General features: G+C 47.0%; 2 protein-coding genes across 9 annotated transcripts; one reads left to right on the top strand and one right to left on the bottom strand.

The window, feature by feature from the left end:
- Nucleotides 1-657: 657 nt before the first annotated feature.
- On the top strand, nucleotides 658-9,860 carry hnrnpca (heterogeneous nuclear ribonucleoprotein C a). 8 transcript variants are annotated; one of them, XM_086204592.1, is made up of 9 exons: nucleotides 683-714; nucleotides 3,281-3,389; nucleotides 5,362-5,630; nucleotides 6,897-6,969; nucleotides 7,149-7,199; nucleotides 7,882-8,054; nucleotides 8,261-8,392; nucleotides 8,516-8,682; nucleotides 9,216-9,860. In XM_086204592.1, the coding sequence occupies exons 2-9, from the start codon at nucleotides 3,385-3,387 to the stop codon at nucleotides 9,327-9,329; spliced, it is 984 nt and encodes a 327-aa protein (XP_086060718.1). In that variant the 5' UTR covers nucleotides 683-714; nucleotides 3,281-3,384; the 3' UTR covers nucleotides 9,330-9,860. The 8 variants fall into 8 exon arrangements, with proteins under 8 accessions (XP_086060713.1, XP_086060714.1, XP_086060718.1 ...); XM_086204589.1 differs by lacking the exon at nucleotides 683-714 and adding an exon at nucleotides 757-991; XM_086204591.1 differs by lacking the exon at nucleotides 683-714 and adding an exon at nucleotides 757-991 and having other exon boundaries at nucleotides 3,219-3,389.
- A 1,506-nt stretch (nucleotides 9,861-11,366) lies between these two features.
- On the bottom strand, nucleotides 11,367-18,359 carry LOC147262155 (uncharacterized). The gene is made up of 8 exons (XM_086205097.1): nucleotides 18,332-18,359; nucleotides 18,163-18,237; nucleotides 17,491-17,588; nucleotides 16,504-16,710; nucleotides 13,084-13,191; nucleotides 12,845-12,974; nucleotides 12,495-12,683; nucleotides 11,367-11,788 (listed from the first exon to the last, which is right to left on the bottom strand). Exons 1-8 carry the CDS (start codon nucleotides 18,357-18,359, stop codon nucleotides 11,736-11,738), a joined length of 888 nt encoding a protein of 295 aa, XP_086061223.1. The 3' UTR covers nucleotides 11,367-11,735.
- Between the last annotated feature and the right edge of the window lie 1,274 nt (nucleotides 18,360-19,633).

The following is a 19,633-nucleotide window of genomic DNA, read 5'->3' as shown; positions in this document are numbered from 1 at the left end:
AGACATGAACTTACATGGTACATTATTCCATTCTGCCTCTATGGGACTAGCTTTCTTACAGTGTTTTAAACATTTCATAAGGCGTCTGAGCTGAGCGTTTAACAAAAATGTGGACCATGTAGAGGTCAGGGTGAAGCGCAGGTGCAAAGGTGAACCCTATCAGGCTGATTGTTACCAATTAAGAGTCAGACAACGGAGAACTGTGCATCTCTGCGGTACTGAAAGTTTATTCTCCTCGTCAGCGTACAGTGACAATATGAAGTGATCATTACCAGATATTTGGAGTCAAAGTCCTGATATTTGACCCCTCAACTGTACTCCCAAAAATCAAAGTTCTGGTTTGAGGACAAGCTAACATTTTATTCAACAGAAGTAACAGGCGATGCCACGGTGGAAGTGTTTGAGGCCACCTTTTCCAGTAGTCAGAAACCTGATGGACGGAAACAAGTCAGCTCAAATACTCCAGAGTCCATGGATAAATAAGTATAAGGACGTTCGATACAGTTGCAAGACATAATAATGATACATATTTACTCGTATTAAACAGAGGTTTTCAAGTTTGGTATATGAAAGTATAAATAAACACAATTATAATGTCCATAGGATTGATTTTATTTCTGTCAAATCTGTAATTGTACGCTGACAATAAATGGAAACACACCCGAGAGCATATTCTCGCTCAGGTTGGGACGGGTGGATTTTCAAAGACAACAGGTGAGTACGATTAGAGTATCAGCTCGCCCCGGCGTCCGTTTAAACGCTACTCCCAGCACTGCTTCACCTACGCACACCGCTCTCCCGCACTGCGCTGTGACCCAAAACAAACACGCTTCGTCCGCTGCTGCGCCATCGCCAGATGCGTTAGCTTTGTGGCTAGAAGAAAGCTAGCTTGCTGCTCAGGGGGCGAAACGCCTGCGCTCCTAAAGGACGACCTAAGTAACAATTTCAAAGATTTTACCGAAAGCAAGGCATTTTGCTCGTAAAGGTCGTGGTGAGTATTTTGTTCCCAGATGTTTTTAATTTTTCCTTCCTTTTTCTTTTCTTTTTGGATTTTTTTCAACGATGCTTTTTCTATTTTGCGAGTGGGCAGGACGCAATGTGCTGGCTAGCAAGCTAGCTAGCTTAGCTAATTTGGAGACGGTCACCCGCCTGAAAAACACGAACGCTGGTTGTGGTTTTTAGAAACACGACGCTGTGGATGCATCTTAGGTGCAGTTTTCTTCATTTTTGCAAGTTTACGTTGCTTATTTTTTGGTAGCAGTTGTTTTGAAGACTTTTACCGGACTGATTTGTTTTTGGCACGCTTTTCAGCCAATCCACCAGCTAAGGTAGCGTTAGCTAACAGCATTAGTGTCTGACGCTCTTTTGGTTTGATAGTCTCAGTTCCATCCTAATCCATGGTTTATCACAGATTATCCACAGCAACAGTTAAAGAGTTTTCCAGGTTTTGGTTTTTGCAGACAAGGATCTGACCTAGTAGCTCTGTATTTTTCATGCTTTTCCATCGACGGCTGGTTAACATTAGCAATGCTAGCCGGCTTTAAGCCCCCGAGGCTAACACAGGGCCTGTGTATAAGACTAAAGCCTGGTGGTGGCGCTGTCGGGGTCCAGGCGGGTGTATTGTGGATGGCTTAGGTAATTTTTATTCCCTGGTTTTGCTTCCCTGGCTCATACTGATAAGTTGTTTTCATGGAGTTGTTTTTTCCTCGTGTTTTTCCACCCATGATGACGAGGGATTTTTCTGATTTTGCATCCTTTGGACTGCCAGTGGCCTCAGTTTTGTCTCAGAACGTTACAAATACACATTTATTAAAGGCTTATTCATATTAAAGAGTATGATGGTGGTTTATGTTGAATATCAAGTCACCCTCTCACATTCCCTTGCAGGCTCTTTCATTAGCCCCATCTGGTCTTTATTAGATGCCGAAGTCAACGATTTGGCGTAGCGATTATCACAAATATTGGTCCTGTAAGATTATACTGCATCATTGAACATCCCGGTATGAATCACATTGGAGTACTGAAGTAAAACACTTGAGTCTATTTAAATGTCCTTTCCTCCCCACCCCTCTGATATGCTGTATCCATGTTCTGAGTGTTTTTGGAGTGCTGTCTAGTATTGTTACCTGCTCAGTGGTGATTAACAGTACTCACATTTATTAGATTATCATGTACTCTACAATTACACATCCTTCCGTGTATATAGAGAAAACATAATTCCCGTTGTTGAGAAAACCTCCTGATTGGCAAGTTTTGATGATACTGTTTGATATTTAAACCTGTGTAGAAATACTTGTTGAGCCCCAACAGTAAATTAGGGACACACTTCAACACAGCATTTCCTTCCGTTCTTTATGAATGTGACAAATGTTTATTTTAAATAGAAATCAAAAGTTGGAATGATTTCAGGTTAAATCGTGGTTATTGACATTTATGTACAGTTTGCTCCTCTGCAGATGGAACTCACTAAAGGGCTCATTCTGTAAAGCTTCTGAAATACAACAACAAACTTTCTTTACAGATTATTTTACGGTTACTGTCATATTTTACAGGGGTGTCACAATATCAAGTCAAAGTCAGTGGTCACAAGCATATCTTTTCAACCCCGGAAACCACATGTAGGAGCTTGATAAGTTGTCAACATGATTAATTGTCTTGGTTAGCCTCCTGCTGCTTGCTAACCCTCCCCCCTTACACACACACACACACACACACATGATACAAGTAGAACGAAAACAGTTTTTGATGTAGACGTTGCACACTGAGCTGAATTGAAAGAGGTGCACATAACCAAGCCTGTTCAAGTGTCCTATGATAGCAGGTAGCTTCTATTTTTACAGAATTTGAATAACACTTGTGATGTCATAAAACCATTACTGTTTAAATGCACCAGTCGTCATCATGGCAGGGAGAGTCGGATGGTGGATGGAGACGATCTCGACACCCTTAATGTTGTAGCCACTCATGCAAGCATATGTGGAGCTGTCAGAGCCGTCTTTCTGTCCAGTTAGACTCTCTTTTAGTTCATTACTACATCTGCACTGTTGTAGCTCCTCAGCTTTGTAAATGTAGCGTTCTGTTCTTACGGGATGTGGATACTGGCTGGTGTCCTACAATGGCTAGCTGTTATGAGACATCAGGACACCTGCCTGCACATCTCATTAGAGCTGTGTTACTGTGTTTACCTGGTCACTGACCCCTGTACACATTCCAAACAGGTAAGACGTGCTAGAAGATAACCCTGCTCAGCTTGACCGAGGTGTGTTCTCTGTCACCTCAGTAAAAATCGCGAGGGGCGAAGGTGAAGGTCGAGACACCAGCCCAAACTGAACCCAGCCCACAGTGTCAAACATCAGACAGACGACAGCCCAGCACACAGACGCTATGGAGTGAGTGATGACTGTTCCAACCCCCCCTCCTTGTCAGCCGGGGGTCTCTGTTGATGCCTCTACAGTTTTCATGTGTTCTATCAGTCCTAAATTCACCCAAGACCCCGACCTTTGGGCACTCGCTTGCCCTCTCAACCAGGCAGCTGTAGAGCAACGCTAGCCTGGATGATGGAGGTTAACAGAAGTTCAGGGAAATGCCGCACATCGATGAAGGGTTTTGTTTGGGAGTTGGATTTCATTGGGATTCAGCTTGTTAACTAAATCACAGCGGAAGGATTCTTCCTAGTCATGAATGTAACAAAGTATATCAGCCTGATGAACAACATTGAAACAACATAAGGGCACCAAAAACTTGTTTTTTGTTTTAAAAAACCATTCATTTGAAGTCATCTGAGCCAGCCTGTTGCACAGGTGGGATTTTAAGATGCTCTGGAACTGAACATCTCTTCCTGTCATGTATGCATGAGTGGAGATATTCCCTGAAGCCTTCGTAAACATGTCAGTCACTACAACAACGAAAAGCAACGACAGCTGCAACAAGAAATCCATTCATCACCAAATATTTTGGAGGATCTTTTCAGGGGTTTATTCCAAGGTATAATGTCCAACATGTCTTGTTCCAGACTCTTAGATACTAGAACTTAACAAATACCAACAAAAAAGTCCATGGATGATCAAAGGTAGCAACTTGAACTCAGGGAAACTGTGCTGAGAATTTTTCACATTGGATTAAAAAAGATCAGAAGGTATTTGGCCAATCAGTCGATGTTACTTTGATAGTTGCAGCCCTCACGCACCAGCGGTGGCCCTGGAGGCCTCCATGTTTTCAGACGCCTCATTCAAATGAAAAGCTCGTCCTCAGACCTCTGCTGTGTTTGATGGCGGCTTGTTGGTTTGAATCAGGCGTGTTCGTGCAGGGAAACACGTCAGCCTGCAGGGTTACGAGCTTCAGGACCAGAATCGGGAAATGCTGCTGTTATTTTTCTTGTTTCGTCTCCTTTGATCCACATTTTACGTTAAGTGGATGAATATGTCTGTACAAACGAGTAGGGTTTCAGGAAGGTTAACGGAGGCACGGCCGTGCTGCTCCTCTGACCAGGGAAGTAAATTACAGAGATGCACAATACTGGATGTTGATAGCAGATGTATATTATGCTTATATTTACTAACGAGTATTTTCATGTGAACAAATTTATGATAATTTTCTTGCACATTCAAAGAAAAGCGTAAGAATTGTTTATTGTGCATATTTGGACATTTAGAAATGGTCACAAATCCTATATTTCTGATCATTGATGATGAGAACAGAAGAGACTTGAGCCAAACTTGACGGCTTAAAAAAGGACTAATATCTGCCGACTCCAGTGTGGCCATTATGGTGCAGTCCCTCTCTAATATAAACTCCAAGTGAATTTTGAATTCTCAAGCCTGAACGTGTTTATATTGTGTTGCAAGTAACAGCTGAAGCAAACACAACTAGTCAGCTGTGAAAAGCTGATGCTCCTGCTAGCACTTAGTGAGTGCAGCAAATTCACCTCTCTGTAAAAAGTGAACGTCTCTGAGCTCCAGAATGCGCCGGCCGTCCTGATCCAGGCCTCTGATGTGGATGCTATGCTAACACAATTGCACTTGGGCTTGGTCTGTGGAAGTGGACAATGAGTTTTTTCAGAGGTAAATGAGGAGCGAGCGAACCCAGAGGTGGTTGGTATTACCGAAGGTGACTCACTGTCAGTAATTTCACCATGGCATCAACCACAGGTCAATGACATCATAGCAGCCCAGAACATCCTGCTGGTTTGTTGTTCAACTTTGTTTGATTTTTCCAGTGAGAACCTGGCTGAGAATGTGTCCTGTTGTCCAGCCTACTGATGTTACAGTTCCAGTCTCAGCGATAGCAGGAGACGCTCAGACCAACCACGATTGTTATTCCGCCACTGAACCTGAACCTTGTCTGTGTGTGTCTCCCCGCCAGCCGTTCACCCACCACCTCCAGCCTGATGGCCAGCAGCAATGTCACCAATAAAACCGACCCCCGCTCTCTCAACTCTCGGGTCTTCATCGGCAACCTCAACACCCTGCTGGTCACCAAGGCCGACGTCGAGGCCATCTTCTCCAAATATGGCAAAATTGTTGGCTGTTCCGTCCACAAGGGCTACGCCTTCGTTCAGTACTCCAATGAGAGAAACGCCCGAGCTGCTGTTGCCGGGGAGGACGGGCGCATGATTGTTGGACAAGTGCTTGGTAGGAAGTCTGGTTTCTACGTTCAAGGAAGGTTTTTCTAACAACCAGTTTTGATTCCAGCCATTCTTGTCTTTAGATCAGGGCCCCTTTAATGAAGTGCTCCTGCTGCCAAAGGCTGTAGAAATGTTGTCAGCGATGCGCTCATTCTGACAAACCCTTTGACTTTAATCCTCTTTCTGCCAGCCACTCAACTGCTTTTTTGCCATGAAACTTGACATGAAGTACAAGCTCCAAAGTATTCCAGCATGTTTGTTTAAGAAAATGTTCTGTTCTCATTGAAGAAAGTCAATATTTACACTCTGAAGGACACACACACGCGTAGCAGTGCACACACAGGTGGTGTGAAATGAGTCGGTAGTCGCGCTGCCGTCCACACCTCCGCACTGGAACGTGACGCTGCAGTATAACTTCGGAACAACGGGGGGAAAGCAACAAATGAGGCTGAATTAGAAAAGGTTACGTTTCTCACTTGTCCCGACAGTCGTGCGTGATTGTGGTGCAGGTCTGGCCTGAGGAAGCTGCTGCTGTCATGATTGTTGAGCACGCCGCATCGCTCGCTGTCTTCTTACAGTCAGTCTAGCTCGACCATCATCTGATCTCTCTCTCTCTCTCCACTCAAAAATGCCCGCGAGCTCATCCAGAACCAGACACCAGTTCCTTCAGTAGTTCATACGTAAGCGAATGGATTTTGGTCGACATCCAAGAAAGAGAACTTGACGCAGATCTACTGTGTCACTCAGGATAAACGCAAAGGGTCGCAGGCTCATACGCCGGTCACAGACCTTTCAAACCCAGGTTATGTAAAGTTTTATTTGCATTGGCATTATTGGAGTGAGATCTTATTACTGCAGGGAACCTGTTGTAACCCAGCAGGCTCGCTGGGCAAACTTCAGGTGGCTAAACTCATCGTTTCTGCTGCTGTAACGCATCAACAACTATTTTGGTCGTTCCTGAAGTGTCCAGACGACTGACTCGGCGCAGCGTTTCTGTCCTGCTGACTCCCGTCTGGTTCGTCTTCTCAACCCAAACAGTTCTGGTGAAGAAGAGGAGGGCTGAGAATCACAGTTCTCATTTTATTTTAATTCTCGTGTTTTTGTGGATGTGAGAAGCGGCAGTTGAAATTCAGTTCAGCGCCCTGCCCTAAGAGCAAGTATACGCCACTGGTAAAAGACAAGAATCTGGTCAGCAGTGAGTGTGATGAAAGTGACGAGTCTGGCCTGTCAGAAAGCAGGAAGAGGCACTGATCTGTGACGTGTTCCTCCTCAGATATCAACCTGGCTGGAGAGCCCAAACCACACCGGTCAAAAACCACCAAGCGCTCAGCTGGAGACATGTACAGGTCAGTCACTGGACCGCAACACCAAGCATTCAGTCAGGACTAAAGGAGGAAGCTCCAGGAGAGCCTGAAAGTCCAGTGAAAGACAGCAAGTGAAAAGCACCACCTGCCAGACTTTTGAGAAGAGTTCACCCTCACTCACATTTCCTGACATGGTTTCTTCTTCTCTTCCTCCTCAACAGCAGTTCCTCCTTTGACCTCGACTATGACTTTCAGAGAGATTATTACGACAGGTGAGTCAAATCCGTGTCCCTGTTTGAAAGCAGCGTGACACACCTGACATGTTTCAGGAACAGGATTTTGAAGGACGCTGTGTTTTCAGAAACGTTGTAAATCACACGATTTTATGCACTCGCTTGAGGTGATTTGGCCTGTGAGAAAGAAGAGTAAAGTGCGGTATTTGGACCCGCCTGACCAGAATAAAGCGCTGAAACGATTTTCTAACTTGTGTGTCTGACCAGCTGTTTTCCTTCAGGTCATTCCAAACTCTGTCCTCACGTCTGTAGAAGCAGCGACACGTGCAGCCGTGCTGCTGCTGTCCAAGTGAACGTGCCTCCTCTGATAGAACGCGCCCACCTGTTGTGTTTCCCTTTTCTCTCTGTCTTCTTTGCTTCCTGTAAGAGCCATCGTAACGCCCCCTGTCCCTCCTTCCCCTGATGGGAACTCAGCACCTCATAGCTTTCAAACCGCTCGAAGGAAACGGCTGTAAATCTTATCTTCTCTTTTTTGGCACTTCATCAGAAATTCGCTTAAAATTCAACATTTTGGAGAATTACAGTTGCGCCCCTTTTCAAAGGTGTTCTGCCTCCTCTAGCTGTGTGCTCTGAAGCGTCATGTCCATACCCACCTCACGAAATCAAACCACACAGCGCCCCCCCGCTGACCTTCATCTGTGACTCCTGTGTTTGACTCCAGAATGTACTCCTACCCATCCCGTGTCCCTGCTCCCCCTCCCCCGTTGTCGCGGGCCGTGATCCCGTCCAAGCGCCCGCGGGTCAGCCTCAGTGGTGGAGGAAGCAGCCGACGGACCAAGAGCAGCTTCTCCTCTTCCTCCAAGAGCAGTCAGAGGACTTACTCATCCAGAACGAGTGAGTGTTTCCTGCCGCTTTGGAATTGAAAACATTCAAGCAGCAAAAACAATGTGATGATTTGATGCCTTGATGTAAATTTGACTTCATATTATTAATATTTGGATTGTTGGTCACGCTAAGCACAATTTAAGGGGAGTTTGATTGGTACATCGATGTGGAAGTTTGGATTCTGCGGTTAATAATCTTCTGTCCATCACGCACAGCTTGTATTATGTCTGCAGTGAAAGTGGACGAGCTGCAGACCATCAAGCGGGAGTTGACCCAGATTAAGAGCAAAGTGGACGACCTGCTGGAGAGCCTGGAGCGCATGGAGAAGGACCACAGCAAGAAGTCAGGTAGGAGTCAGACCTCCCCACAGGAGATAATCTGTATGGACCGGGAGGGGGCGTGGCTTATTTAATCTGGAATCTGAAAAACGCCGGCTTCTTCTAAAAAGATGGATAAATGTTTCTGTTCAGAGTCGAAGAGCCTAAAAACTGAGCCGGGAGAGGTGACATCTCCTCCGCACTCGAGCAACAAGAAAGACGAGGGGCTAAAGAGGGAGAGGGAGAGCCAGGAGATCAACGACTCAGATGAGGAGGAAGATGATGATGAAGATGAGGGAGACCTGCTTGAAGAGGAAGAGGTGAGACTGAGATCCTCTGAAAGGGATGAAACTCCACTGAACCCCTCATTGAGAAGCGAGCAGAAAACTTGAGTGATAAAGCAGGTTGTTAGTACAGCAGTGCCGAGTAGTTAGGAGTACTTTAATTATTTATATGTGTGTGTGTATATATATGTGTATATATATGTAATATAAAATGACATCCCGGACCTCAGTACTGCAGTACTGACACGAGTGACCTTGATAAGAAGTTTCTAGCCTGGCGTCCCTAATCAGCAGCTGTCAACGGCTCTTCTCCTGCTTTAACTGTCTTTTGGGTTCTGCGTGAGTAGACAGGAAAGCAGTTTGAAGACGCTTCCATGATGGCGTCGCTACCAGTCAGCTAATGAATAAAATGATTGACACGTGACTTTTCCACACCAGGAGAACCACAACATCACGTTGACGTTTTTAAGTCCTGAACTTTGGGAGGAAAGCAGTCAAACATTCTCGGTAAACTCAGCCGGATCTCATTTTCATTCTTACTCCCTCGTGCTTTGTTTCACTTCTTGTAGGTGAAGAGTCAAGAGAGAGGTGAGGAAGAGGAGGAGGAGGAGGAGGAGGAGGAGGGCGAGCACGTGGAAGGAGATGATGATGGCGACAGCGTCAACGGTGAAGAGGACTCGTAGGCACGGACCACATAGACGCATGCAGCGTGCACACACACAACTTCCTGTAGGAACCCGGACTCCTGTTTTAACACTCACATTGTAGACACGAGGAAAAAAAAAAAAAAAAAGCACGTGCACACGTACAAGCACGTGCACACGTACAAGCACGTGCACACGTACAAGCATGGTGCGCCCACTCTGTTGTCCCATTGTCCCTCAAGCCGTTGTTTTTGTTTATATTTTTGGCCAGTTGTCCAGTATGGGGAATAACTAGCTGTAGGGTTGTGTTTTTACTGCGTCGCTATTTGTCTTCGGGGGAAGGCGGAAACATGGACTTAATGTTCTCAGAGACGACAGCTCGACGGACATGTCTTACTGCAAGGACAGAAAATCTGCTACGAAAGACAGTTTGTTTTTAGGTAAGATGTGTTTGTTTCTCATCGGTAAGTTTCTGATCTTGTGTATCTGTATGTTGATGTCAGTTTTTTATACTATTTAGTTTCAGTTTCACTGTAAAGAATTAAATTGCAATAAAATATTAAAAGTGGACACGCTTGTCTGATTTCTGCTGTTCCACAAACCAGCCCAGCTGACACAAATGCACGTTGTTGTTGTTTTGGTGGAAACACAAACTCCCTCCTCCAAAGCTGCTCCGGGTCTGAGTGTGGTTGCCCAGCAGGAAATCGGAGATCTGCTGTTCGATCGGTCCGATGCGGGAGGACGTCCACCGTCTGATGACCTTGGCGTCGTTCACTCAAACACACTCGGGTCCATGGCTTGTCTGGGTTTGTTGAGCATTCATGCTGAGACCACATCTGAGCACGGAGCAGTGTTCGGTCTATACGACCCACAATGCATCACACATTGCGAGCCACGAGAAGGCTGACATGGAAGCCAGTGACGACGAACATCAACCGCGCTTCAGCGAGCAAGCAAACCTGAAACGTCTCTAGTGTCTGGAGATTTGCAGACCCGTCAGTGAGGAAGCAAGTGATGATGAAAGCTTGTCCTTAACCTTTCAGACGAAAGGGTGAGCGTTGAGGATGTCTGCAGTAAACCCTTCATTTACAAACTAAAATTTGTGCCCCTTCAGATCTGGCGCTCGGTTCTTGGAGTGTGGCAGCTGGATAAAGACGGCGTTGGTTTTACTGAACAAAGCACTTGAGTTTGTGAACAAACCTTTGTTAGCACTAAAGCTTAATTAGCTTTAAGCTAAATTGATGTGGCTGGTTCTTTCTGCATTCTGGAATTACAGAGAAGGATCAAGGCACCTGTTTGTGAATATTTGAAAGAAACACCGAGTGTTCAAGCTTCCCTGATTCAACTGGGATATCTGTTTGCTCTGAAGGAGGGCAGCAGGGCACCGAACAAACATCCATCATCCCTCCATCCATCCCTCCATCATCCCTCCCTCCATCCATCCCTCCATCATCCATCCCTCCATGTTCTCCCTCTTCTCCTGTTGAGGGTGGTGGGGGTGGAGCCTATCCCAGCAGCCTTCCCCCTGGACAGGTCACCAGTCCATGGCAGGGCCAACACATAGAGACAGACAACCATTGGCTCTCCCAGCCACGCCTACGGTCAATTTAGAGTCTGGATTAACCTGGTCCCTCTTGATGTCTTTGGACTGTGGAGGAAGCTGGAGTACCAGAGAGAACCCAGCAGGAACAGGGAGAACATGGAGACTCACCCAGAAAGACCCCGTGCTGCAGCCGGGGCTCCACCCACAACCTTCTTGCTGGGGGGCCAAAGTGAGGACCACTGCTCCACGGGGCCGCTTCAAACGTGAACATAATGTATGAAACTATTGGTAGGGGAGCAGCAGTCTGTGACATGTCATCAAGTAGTTTCCATATCCGTTTCTGTAGACAAACCTAAGTTGTTCATGGCAGGAAGTGCGTACATACCTGAGCATATCAAGCCAAGTGTGGAGAAGTGGGGACAGCCCTCTCATGTTGGTTAGGAAAGTGTGAGTCAATAAGGTGATTTTATGTTCAAAAATAAATCAAATTCCACATTTATTGTCTCAGATTAGGTGACATTTAGACCCTAATCTCCAGAAATTTTCTACATCCACAAGAAATTGACATGTAAACCATAAAATCTAGTACACACTCCTGGTTTAGGTTTTAAAACTAAAGTTTTAAATTCTAATTTCTTTTCCAGTGACCTCTGCTGTCAAAGTCTAAGTTTTGCATCCAGACATTTCCTGTGGTTATGATGAGAAGGTTTAAAAATGACACACAAATCATGTGAACGAACATCTTCAGCTCACATGGAACTTCATTACAAAGTAACTCTTTACAACAAAGTGCAAAAACTACTGCCAAATGTCAGAATGAATTCAGTAAAAACATACAGAGCAGTGTATCGTGCATGTGGCTGTTGACGGTCACAGGAACCTCCTCAGCCCCCCGGAGTCCTTCAGCCTCTCAGCATCGCCATCAACGTGAAGGTAGTGGACAGGAGAACCACGGCTGGAGGGAGAGGAGACGACAGGTGTTGATCGGTTCTGTTCATTCATCTTCATTCACTTAAATGACGGAAAACATTTCATCTCAGGCCGATCGCAGCATCAAAACCGTTCACTTTCTTGCGCCGGTGGGAAATTCCCACCTGCACAGTCGAAGCAGGGCCCTTGAGAGCAGCTTTGAGTCACGGAGCAGGAAAAACAAGACTCATGCAGTCACAGCAGTCAAAGGCGCCCTCTTCTTTCTATAAATACAGGGACATTAACGGACCGTCCCAGTTTCATGAGGTGACCTTGATTTGTCACCTTCTTACAGCCTTCATGGATGACGCTGCAAATTCAGGAGGGGAGCCATGAAGCTGGCCGTGGTCGGCGCCACCGGCACACCGGGGAGTGTTCGGTCGCGCTATCCTCTCTTACATCCCATCCCCAAGTCATTTCCCAATGCATTCACAACAGGTCTTTTTTCTTTTTTTGAGTACAATGGGAAACTGGAGTATTTTGTCCCTGAACACAAGCTCTCCTGTCAAGAAGTTGATTCAGCTGCTTGAATCCAGCAGCCTCTCCTTGCTCTTCTCATCGATGAACAGCCAGAGAGACACGACGCTGCTCTGAAGTTCAGAGACGTGGACTCTGATGTCGAGTGAGTTTAATGGCGCTCGGCCCGTCTGAATCAGATCAGCGTCACGGGACTGAAGTATGAAGTCGTTTACCATCCGTGTGGACGGCGTTGCTGGCTCCAGATGACGGGGTGGTGTTAGCTGCAGCTGTGGTGGGGGCATCGGTTGGAGCTCTGGTGACGGCTGTAGTCTTGGGGGGCTCCTGGACTGAAGGTGTGGGTGGGAGCTGGATCTCGATGTTCAGAGGAGCCGTCAGAGAAACATTAAAGGCACCAATGGAAGCTAACCAGTGAAACCAGAGAGACAACGAGGGGATGTTAGACAATCGAGGTAAAAAAGTTCCACTGCAGCTGCAGCTGACCAGCACGAGACGTCAGGTCACAGGGATGAATGCCTCTGTACCGTGACGCCGTGCACGCTCATCTCTGCAAACGTCCACTCACTTCCATTAACGCTTCCAGACCCAAGGACGAAGGTAATGTTGGGACTGCCTGTGATGGTTTCCACATTTGGGATGTCAAACTCACACCGGATCACTTTTCCGCTCACGGAACCTCGGATTTCAGTCACCCTCTGGGAAGGCAAGGCACGCTCACTTTTTGTATTCCAGCCTCAAGTCAACTCAACTAGAATAGATGCAGTGTTTGCATTCGCTTGTCTGCCGCGAAAGGTGGGGCCTCACCGTTTCTGTAGGAGTAGGCTGAGCGTCAGGGTCGCTGCTGTTCAACTGCATCGTGTGAAAGAAGAAACTCCCATTGTTTTGTGCACAGATGAAAAGTTGGGTGGTCCCCTGAGGACAGAAATTGAGATGAGTGGATGAGAAGCTTCCTCAAAGGGAGGGAGGACAATGGACATCACAGCTCTGGCAAAGGTGGAAACAAGCCGATAAAGTCTGAGTCTTATCTGACGGTTGGCCTGGGATGAACAGCAGCCATTGTGCATTGTTTTCTGTCGCAATTTCCCTGTTTGACTTCCTTTTGTTCAAGTCACGTTTTCACTTAGACAGGTAGACAGACAGGTAGACATGCAGACAGACAGACAGACAGACAGGCAGACAGACAGACAGACATACAGACAGGCAGGCAGACAGACAGACATGCAGGCAGACAGACAGACAGGCAGGTAGACAGATGGACAGAGTGGACCCTCCGGCTCTCTGGGCGGCTCCCTGTACTTTAGACGGCGTTGCGGCCCTCCAGGCTTCTTCTAGATAAACACACACACAAACAGGCTGTGCTGGCGCGTCCCATCGGCCACGCCCTCGTCACACATCTGATGGGAATAAACATCATGGAACAAATCCAACGTGTGCAACACTTTTCTTTTCTGCTCTCCACAGGTGTGGGCTACAAAAACAATCATTTCAAAGAGCAACTTTGTCTTTGAATTCAAAATAAGCAGAATTAAATCATGATGAAGCAACATTTTGGCCAATTTTCACTGTTTTTCTCTCTCCTCTCTCTCTATTTCAGCCAATAAATCAGCTTGGAACGGAATCAGAGTGCAACTATGAGCACTGGACGGATGAGGAGCCAGCGCCACCCAGCATCCACCCAGCATCCACCCAGCATCCACCCAGCATCCACCCACCATCCACCCAGCATCCACCCAGCATCCACCCAGCATCCATCCATCCATCCAACCATCCACCATCCATCCATCCATCCATCCATCCACCCACCATCCACCCACCATCCACCCACCATCCAACCATCCACCATCCATCCATCCATCCATCCATCCACCCACCATCCATCCATCCATCCACCCACCATCCATCCACCATCCAACCATCCACCATCCATCCACCATCCACCCACCATCCACCCACCATCCATCCACCATCCAACCATCCACCATCCATCCATCCATCCATCCACCATCCACCCACCATCCATCCATCCACCATCCATCCACCATCCAACCATCCACCATCCATCCATCCACCCACCATCCATCCACCATCCATCCATCCACCATCCACCCACCATCCATCCACCATCCATCCACCATCCAACCATCCACCATCCATCCATCCACCATCCACCCACCATCCATCCATCCACCATCCATCCACCATCCAACCATCCACCATCCATCCATCCACCCACCATCCATCCACCATCCAACCATCCACCATCCATCCATCCACCCACCATCCATCCACCCACCATCCATCCACCATCCAACCATCCACCATCCATCCATCCATCCACCATCCACCCACCATCCATCCATCCACCATCCATCCACCATCCAACCATCCACCATCCATCCATCCACCCACCATCCATCCACCATCCATCCATCCACCATCCACCCACCATCCACCCACCATCCATCCACCATCCATCCACCATCCAACCATCCACCATCCATCCATCCACCATCCACCCACCATCCATCCATCCACCATCCATCCACCATCCAACCATCCACCATCCATCCATCCACCCACCATCCATCCACCCACCATCCATCCACCATCCAACCATCCACCATCCATCCATCCATCCATCCACCATCCACCCACCCACCATCCACCATCCATCCACCATCCATCCATCCACCATCCATCCACCATCCAACCATCCACCATCCATCCAACCATCCACCATCCACCATCCATCCATCCATCCACCATCCACCCATCATCCATCCACCATCCATCCATCCATCCACCATCCACCCACCATCCATCCACCATCCAACCATCCACCATCCATCCATCCACCATCCACCCACCATCCATCCACCATCCACCATCCATCCATCCACCATCCACCCACCATCCATCCACCATCCAACCATCCACCATCCATCCATCCACCATCCACCCACCATCCACCCACCATCCATCCACCATCCATCCACCATCCAACCATCCACCATCCATCCATCCACCATCCACCCACCATCCATCCATCCACCATCCATCCACCATCCAACCATCCACCATCCATCCATCCACCCACCATCCATCCACCCACCATCCATCCACCATCCAACCATCCACCATCCATCCATCCATCCATCCACCATCCACCCACCCACCATCCACCATCCATCCACCATCCATCCATCCACCATCCATCCACCATCCAACCATCCACCATCCATCCAACCATCCACCATCCACCATCCATCCATCCATCCACCATCCACCCATCATCCATCCACCATCCATCCATCCATCCACCATCCACCCACCATCCATCCACCATCCAACCATCCACCATCCATCCATCCACCATCCACCCACCATCCATCCACCATCCACCATCCATCCATCCACCATCCACCCACCATCCATCCACCATCCAACCATCCACCATCCATCCATCCACCATCCACCCACCATTCATCCACCATCCATCCACCATCCATCCACCATCTGGGTGGAGACTCACCCAGAAAGACCCCGTGCTGCAGCCGGGAATTTTCAGTTCTTTGTGAAACTTGAACCCAAGGAAATCAAAGAGCAGAGGCGCCTGCACTCGTTCATCCAGGCTAAACAGACTTTACTGGTTCATTTCCAGCTCTGACCTTTTTTGTAGAAGGCTACAGTTTCATTGAATTCAATTATATTCAAGAGGACTGCAGAATTTTACCAGAATTACTTTGTCTTGTCTTAAATAAAATGGACAAAATAAAAATTGTCCCAAATATTTTTTTTGAAAATGCCATTTCCAGCTAACTTACTACCTTATGTGCTTACTAGCCAACTAGATTACATAGTCACTAAATAACTAAGCTACTGAACTAACGAACTCAATAACTGAATGAATCCGTAAATAAACACATGAACATGTCAGACTGCTGTGACGTAACGTCAAACCGTTCTTGTGAACTGAACAGTTGCATCAGGTGTACAGGTATTGAGAGTCAACTGGACATCAATCACCCACAAAGCTTCTAAATATAAAAAAAAATGTAAAAGTATAAAAGTGTTCTAATATTTTCTGTCTGTCAGTCATTGAACCCAGGTGACAAAGCTCTTGAGGGACCAAACCTTCATGTCATTTGAGAGTGTGTAGGAGTGAGTTCCTCTCCAAGAGGAGTGTGTCTGATCATCTAGTGATGGGGAGACTGTGTGTGTCACCTCAGATGAATTTTGGAGGACTCCGACTGCTACGTATCCCAGCGAGTCTCCTCTGAGTTGGGCGGAACCCACCAGCTTATCTGGGGGGATCATTTGGCTGACAGCCAGAGATGCAAACAAACACTCATTTGTTCCGGCAGGATCGCAGTTGTCTGGCGTCTCTACACATTCTTTTGTCACGCCACAGCCGTCCCGAGTGATGTTCACCTGGTACATGCGCACACACACACACACACACACACACACACACACACACACACACACACATTGATTCTAAGATCTTTGGTGTCGACGGCTCAGAGGTCATTGAAGTAAGCCACCTCAAGCTGATTCTGCATTTTGCCTGATTTGAGGGGTGAAATGCAGGTGGTTGCTGGCTGTTGTCACAGCAGGTTACCTGAGACTTCAGGACCTCCCAGAAAAAAGCAATGATTTGCTGTTATAATCAGAATAATTCAGGGGTTTTCTTTCGCAGAGTAAACCTGCAACTTGGAAAATACCCTAAAATGTGAGCCACGTGGTCGTCTCATGATAAAGCGTGCAGACAACTTCCCCTAACATGTGATGCCACTTTCAGAAACAAGTGAGAGAAAATGTGTTAAAGCGATACTTCACCTGAAAATTGTAGTTTGTCTTTCGAGAAAGACAAAAATGGTGTTTTGAGCCCACCAAGATACTTTTTACTGCTGTTTTACTTCTTTGGGACCCCAGAAAGAGTCAGCTACGTATATTTCGCTCGAAGCCAACGGCTACTGACAGCTAACAACGTCTGCAGCACAAAACGAAGGTGAAACGACAGCAGCAGGTTTGTCACAGGAAGGTGAAACGACAGCAGCAGGTTTGTCACAGGACCATCGGACTGGAGAGGTGCTCTACTTTCAAGGTTGTTACTGAGCCTCCTGACAGTGGCTGAAAGGCGACACGATTCTTTAGAAGCTCAAAGGTACAGATGATTTTATGGCGTTACTAAAGAGGATGAAACAAAACCTCGGTATTATTTGCGAATGACAGATGAGATGTTCCCTGGACGCCTGGAACCATTAAAACCATGGAAGTGACCAACAGGACGAGCGCTTGTTCCATTCCTGGAGGGACGACACGGACAAGAGCACTGAGTGAGAGGACACATTGGGAGTTGGGACCAGTTTGGTCCCGTCAAGAGAGTCGCTTGAAGCTGCATCGTGTTTTCATGTAAATGAAATTACATTTAGTAAAATATAGAATTTGATTAAGGCAACATTCCTGCGTGTGAAGTTCAAGTTCCTGAATATGTCACCCTGCTAACGTGAATGTGACATCATAAACGAGTTCATCCCACTGCTCTGCTGACTGTCCAACTTTAACAGATAAGAAATGAGCCCCTTTGAAGGTGAAAACAGTTTGGATGCAGACAGATGTGCCAGACTGGAGCTCTGAATCCAAGAACAATTCCCAAAATACACAACCAGCCTGTCCGTGCACGACAAGCCACTCAAATGTAGAGGAACACAAACCCCACAAAACTCCACCCAATGGCAACTTAGGTTTCAGCCTAATCTCCACTTCTTATCCATTCAAACATGGCAAAACAATAAAAGATCATTTCAAGAAGTCAATACAAAGTAATTACACAGGAAAATGCTAATAGCAACATTTCCTGCTCATCTCAAGGCGGCGTACCTGAGCTGCAAACGTTGAAAAGCGCCGCTGAAGGAAAGTTGCTCTTGTCTCTGTGCTGCTCTCGGAACAAGTGACCTGTGCCAGGATGCTTTAATCAGCTGATGCTCCGCTGCGTTGAGGGCGGGGCTCTGTTTCATCCTGATGATGACGTGGCTTTGTAAACACTCACCTGACTTCCTCCTGCCCCGAGGGTGCATAGCTTTTTTTTTTTGATCTTGCATCATTTAAGCGGTTTTGAACGAAAGAGACGAGCGGAGGGCGGAGATGTTCCTGGTCCCCGAGCGGGTTTACGTTCCTGTCTGGTCCAAAGCACTTCCTTAAAGAACTTCTCTGAGTAGGGTTCTCTTCAAACTGTGGATCATTGCATCTGAACCTTTAGAACATGTTCGTTCAGTCTGTTCCTCTACAGTTCTGTCGTGTCGGAGTACTTCATTACGTTCCCACCTGTCAGCTTTAAGTTCACTTTATTTAGGTCTCAAAGGTAAAAACATACAAAAAAGGTGCTGAATATTTTGCCGTGGTGGTAAATTTGACAGCAACCTCCCATCGCTGTTCGTGTGTGTGTACTTTATGCGTAGGGAGCAAACCTCAGTTGGCCTGTGACTCCCAGAATTCCACAGTGTCGGTGGAAACCAACCTCACAAAAGACAGATTTTTTAAAAAGTTTATTGCAATTATTTTTACTTAAATGTCCTCAAATGCAATGGGATTTATTTCAGACGAGTGTCCCCTTTTTCTTCGGCAGACCATCATGACCCTGTGACCTCTGAGGCTTTGTTGTGTGTGGTTCTCTAAAGCTCCGTGTTTCTTGTTTCTTGTGTTTCTTGACGTTTCTTGTTCTTCAGCTCTGGAAAGGTCAACAGCTGCTTTAGAGGCACTACATCAGTTTACCTGTAAACAGAATCAGCAGAGGAGAAAAACCTGCCACGCCACTCCGGTTTTGCCGCTTCTTACTGTTGTTTTCCTTCTAAGCACCTAGAAGGGTTTTGTGCTCAGTCTCACCAGCCAGCATCAGATAACCGCCGCAGCCCTGGAGTGACACCCGGGGCGCTGCAAGAAAGAGGCAGGACAGCAGGGTGCCGCCCCGCCACTGGCAGGCCACCCTCAGACGCAGACGGCAACCGTCCACTAAAGTATCGGTAATAAGAGGAAACTGGAGGTGGAACGATGAAGTTAGATATGCATACGTACCTTTTTGACCACGGCTCAACAGAATCCCTAAAGCATCACACAGGTTTCGTTGAGAATAAGATGATAGTCATCTGCAAGGAATTACACCCAGAGTGACGGTTTTGTTTTTCTTTATTTCAGTGATGTGTCATTTAAACGCCGCTGTTCCATGCCAGTCAAATTACACACCGCAAGAACAGAACTTTGTTCAGGTGTGAACGGCAGTAAAAATGAGCTGCTCCTCATCGTGTTACAGGTTGTCATTCTTGCAGTTTGTCCCACAATCTTCCACTCAGACTGT

This window comes from Aulostomus chinensis, chromosome 5 (genome assembly GCF_037954235.1).
Source record: "Aulostomus chinensis isolate RoL2024-O1b breed Wild chromosome 5, RoL_Achi_v1.0, whole genome shotgun sequence".
Taxonomy (NCBI): Eukaryota; Metazoa; Chordata; class Actinopteri; order Syngnathiformes; family Aulostomidae; genus Aulostomus; species Aulostomus chinensis.
Note: the sequence above shows the minus strand (reverse complement) of the source record. Positions and strands in the feature narration are given on the sequence as shown.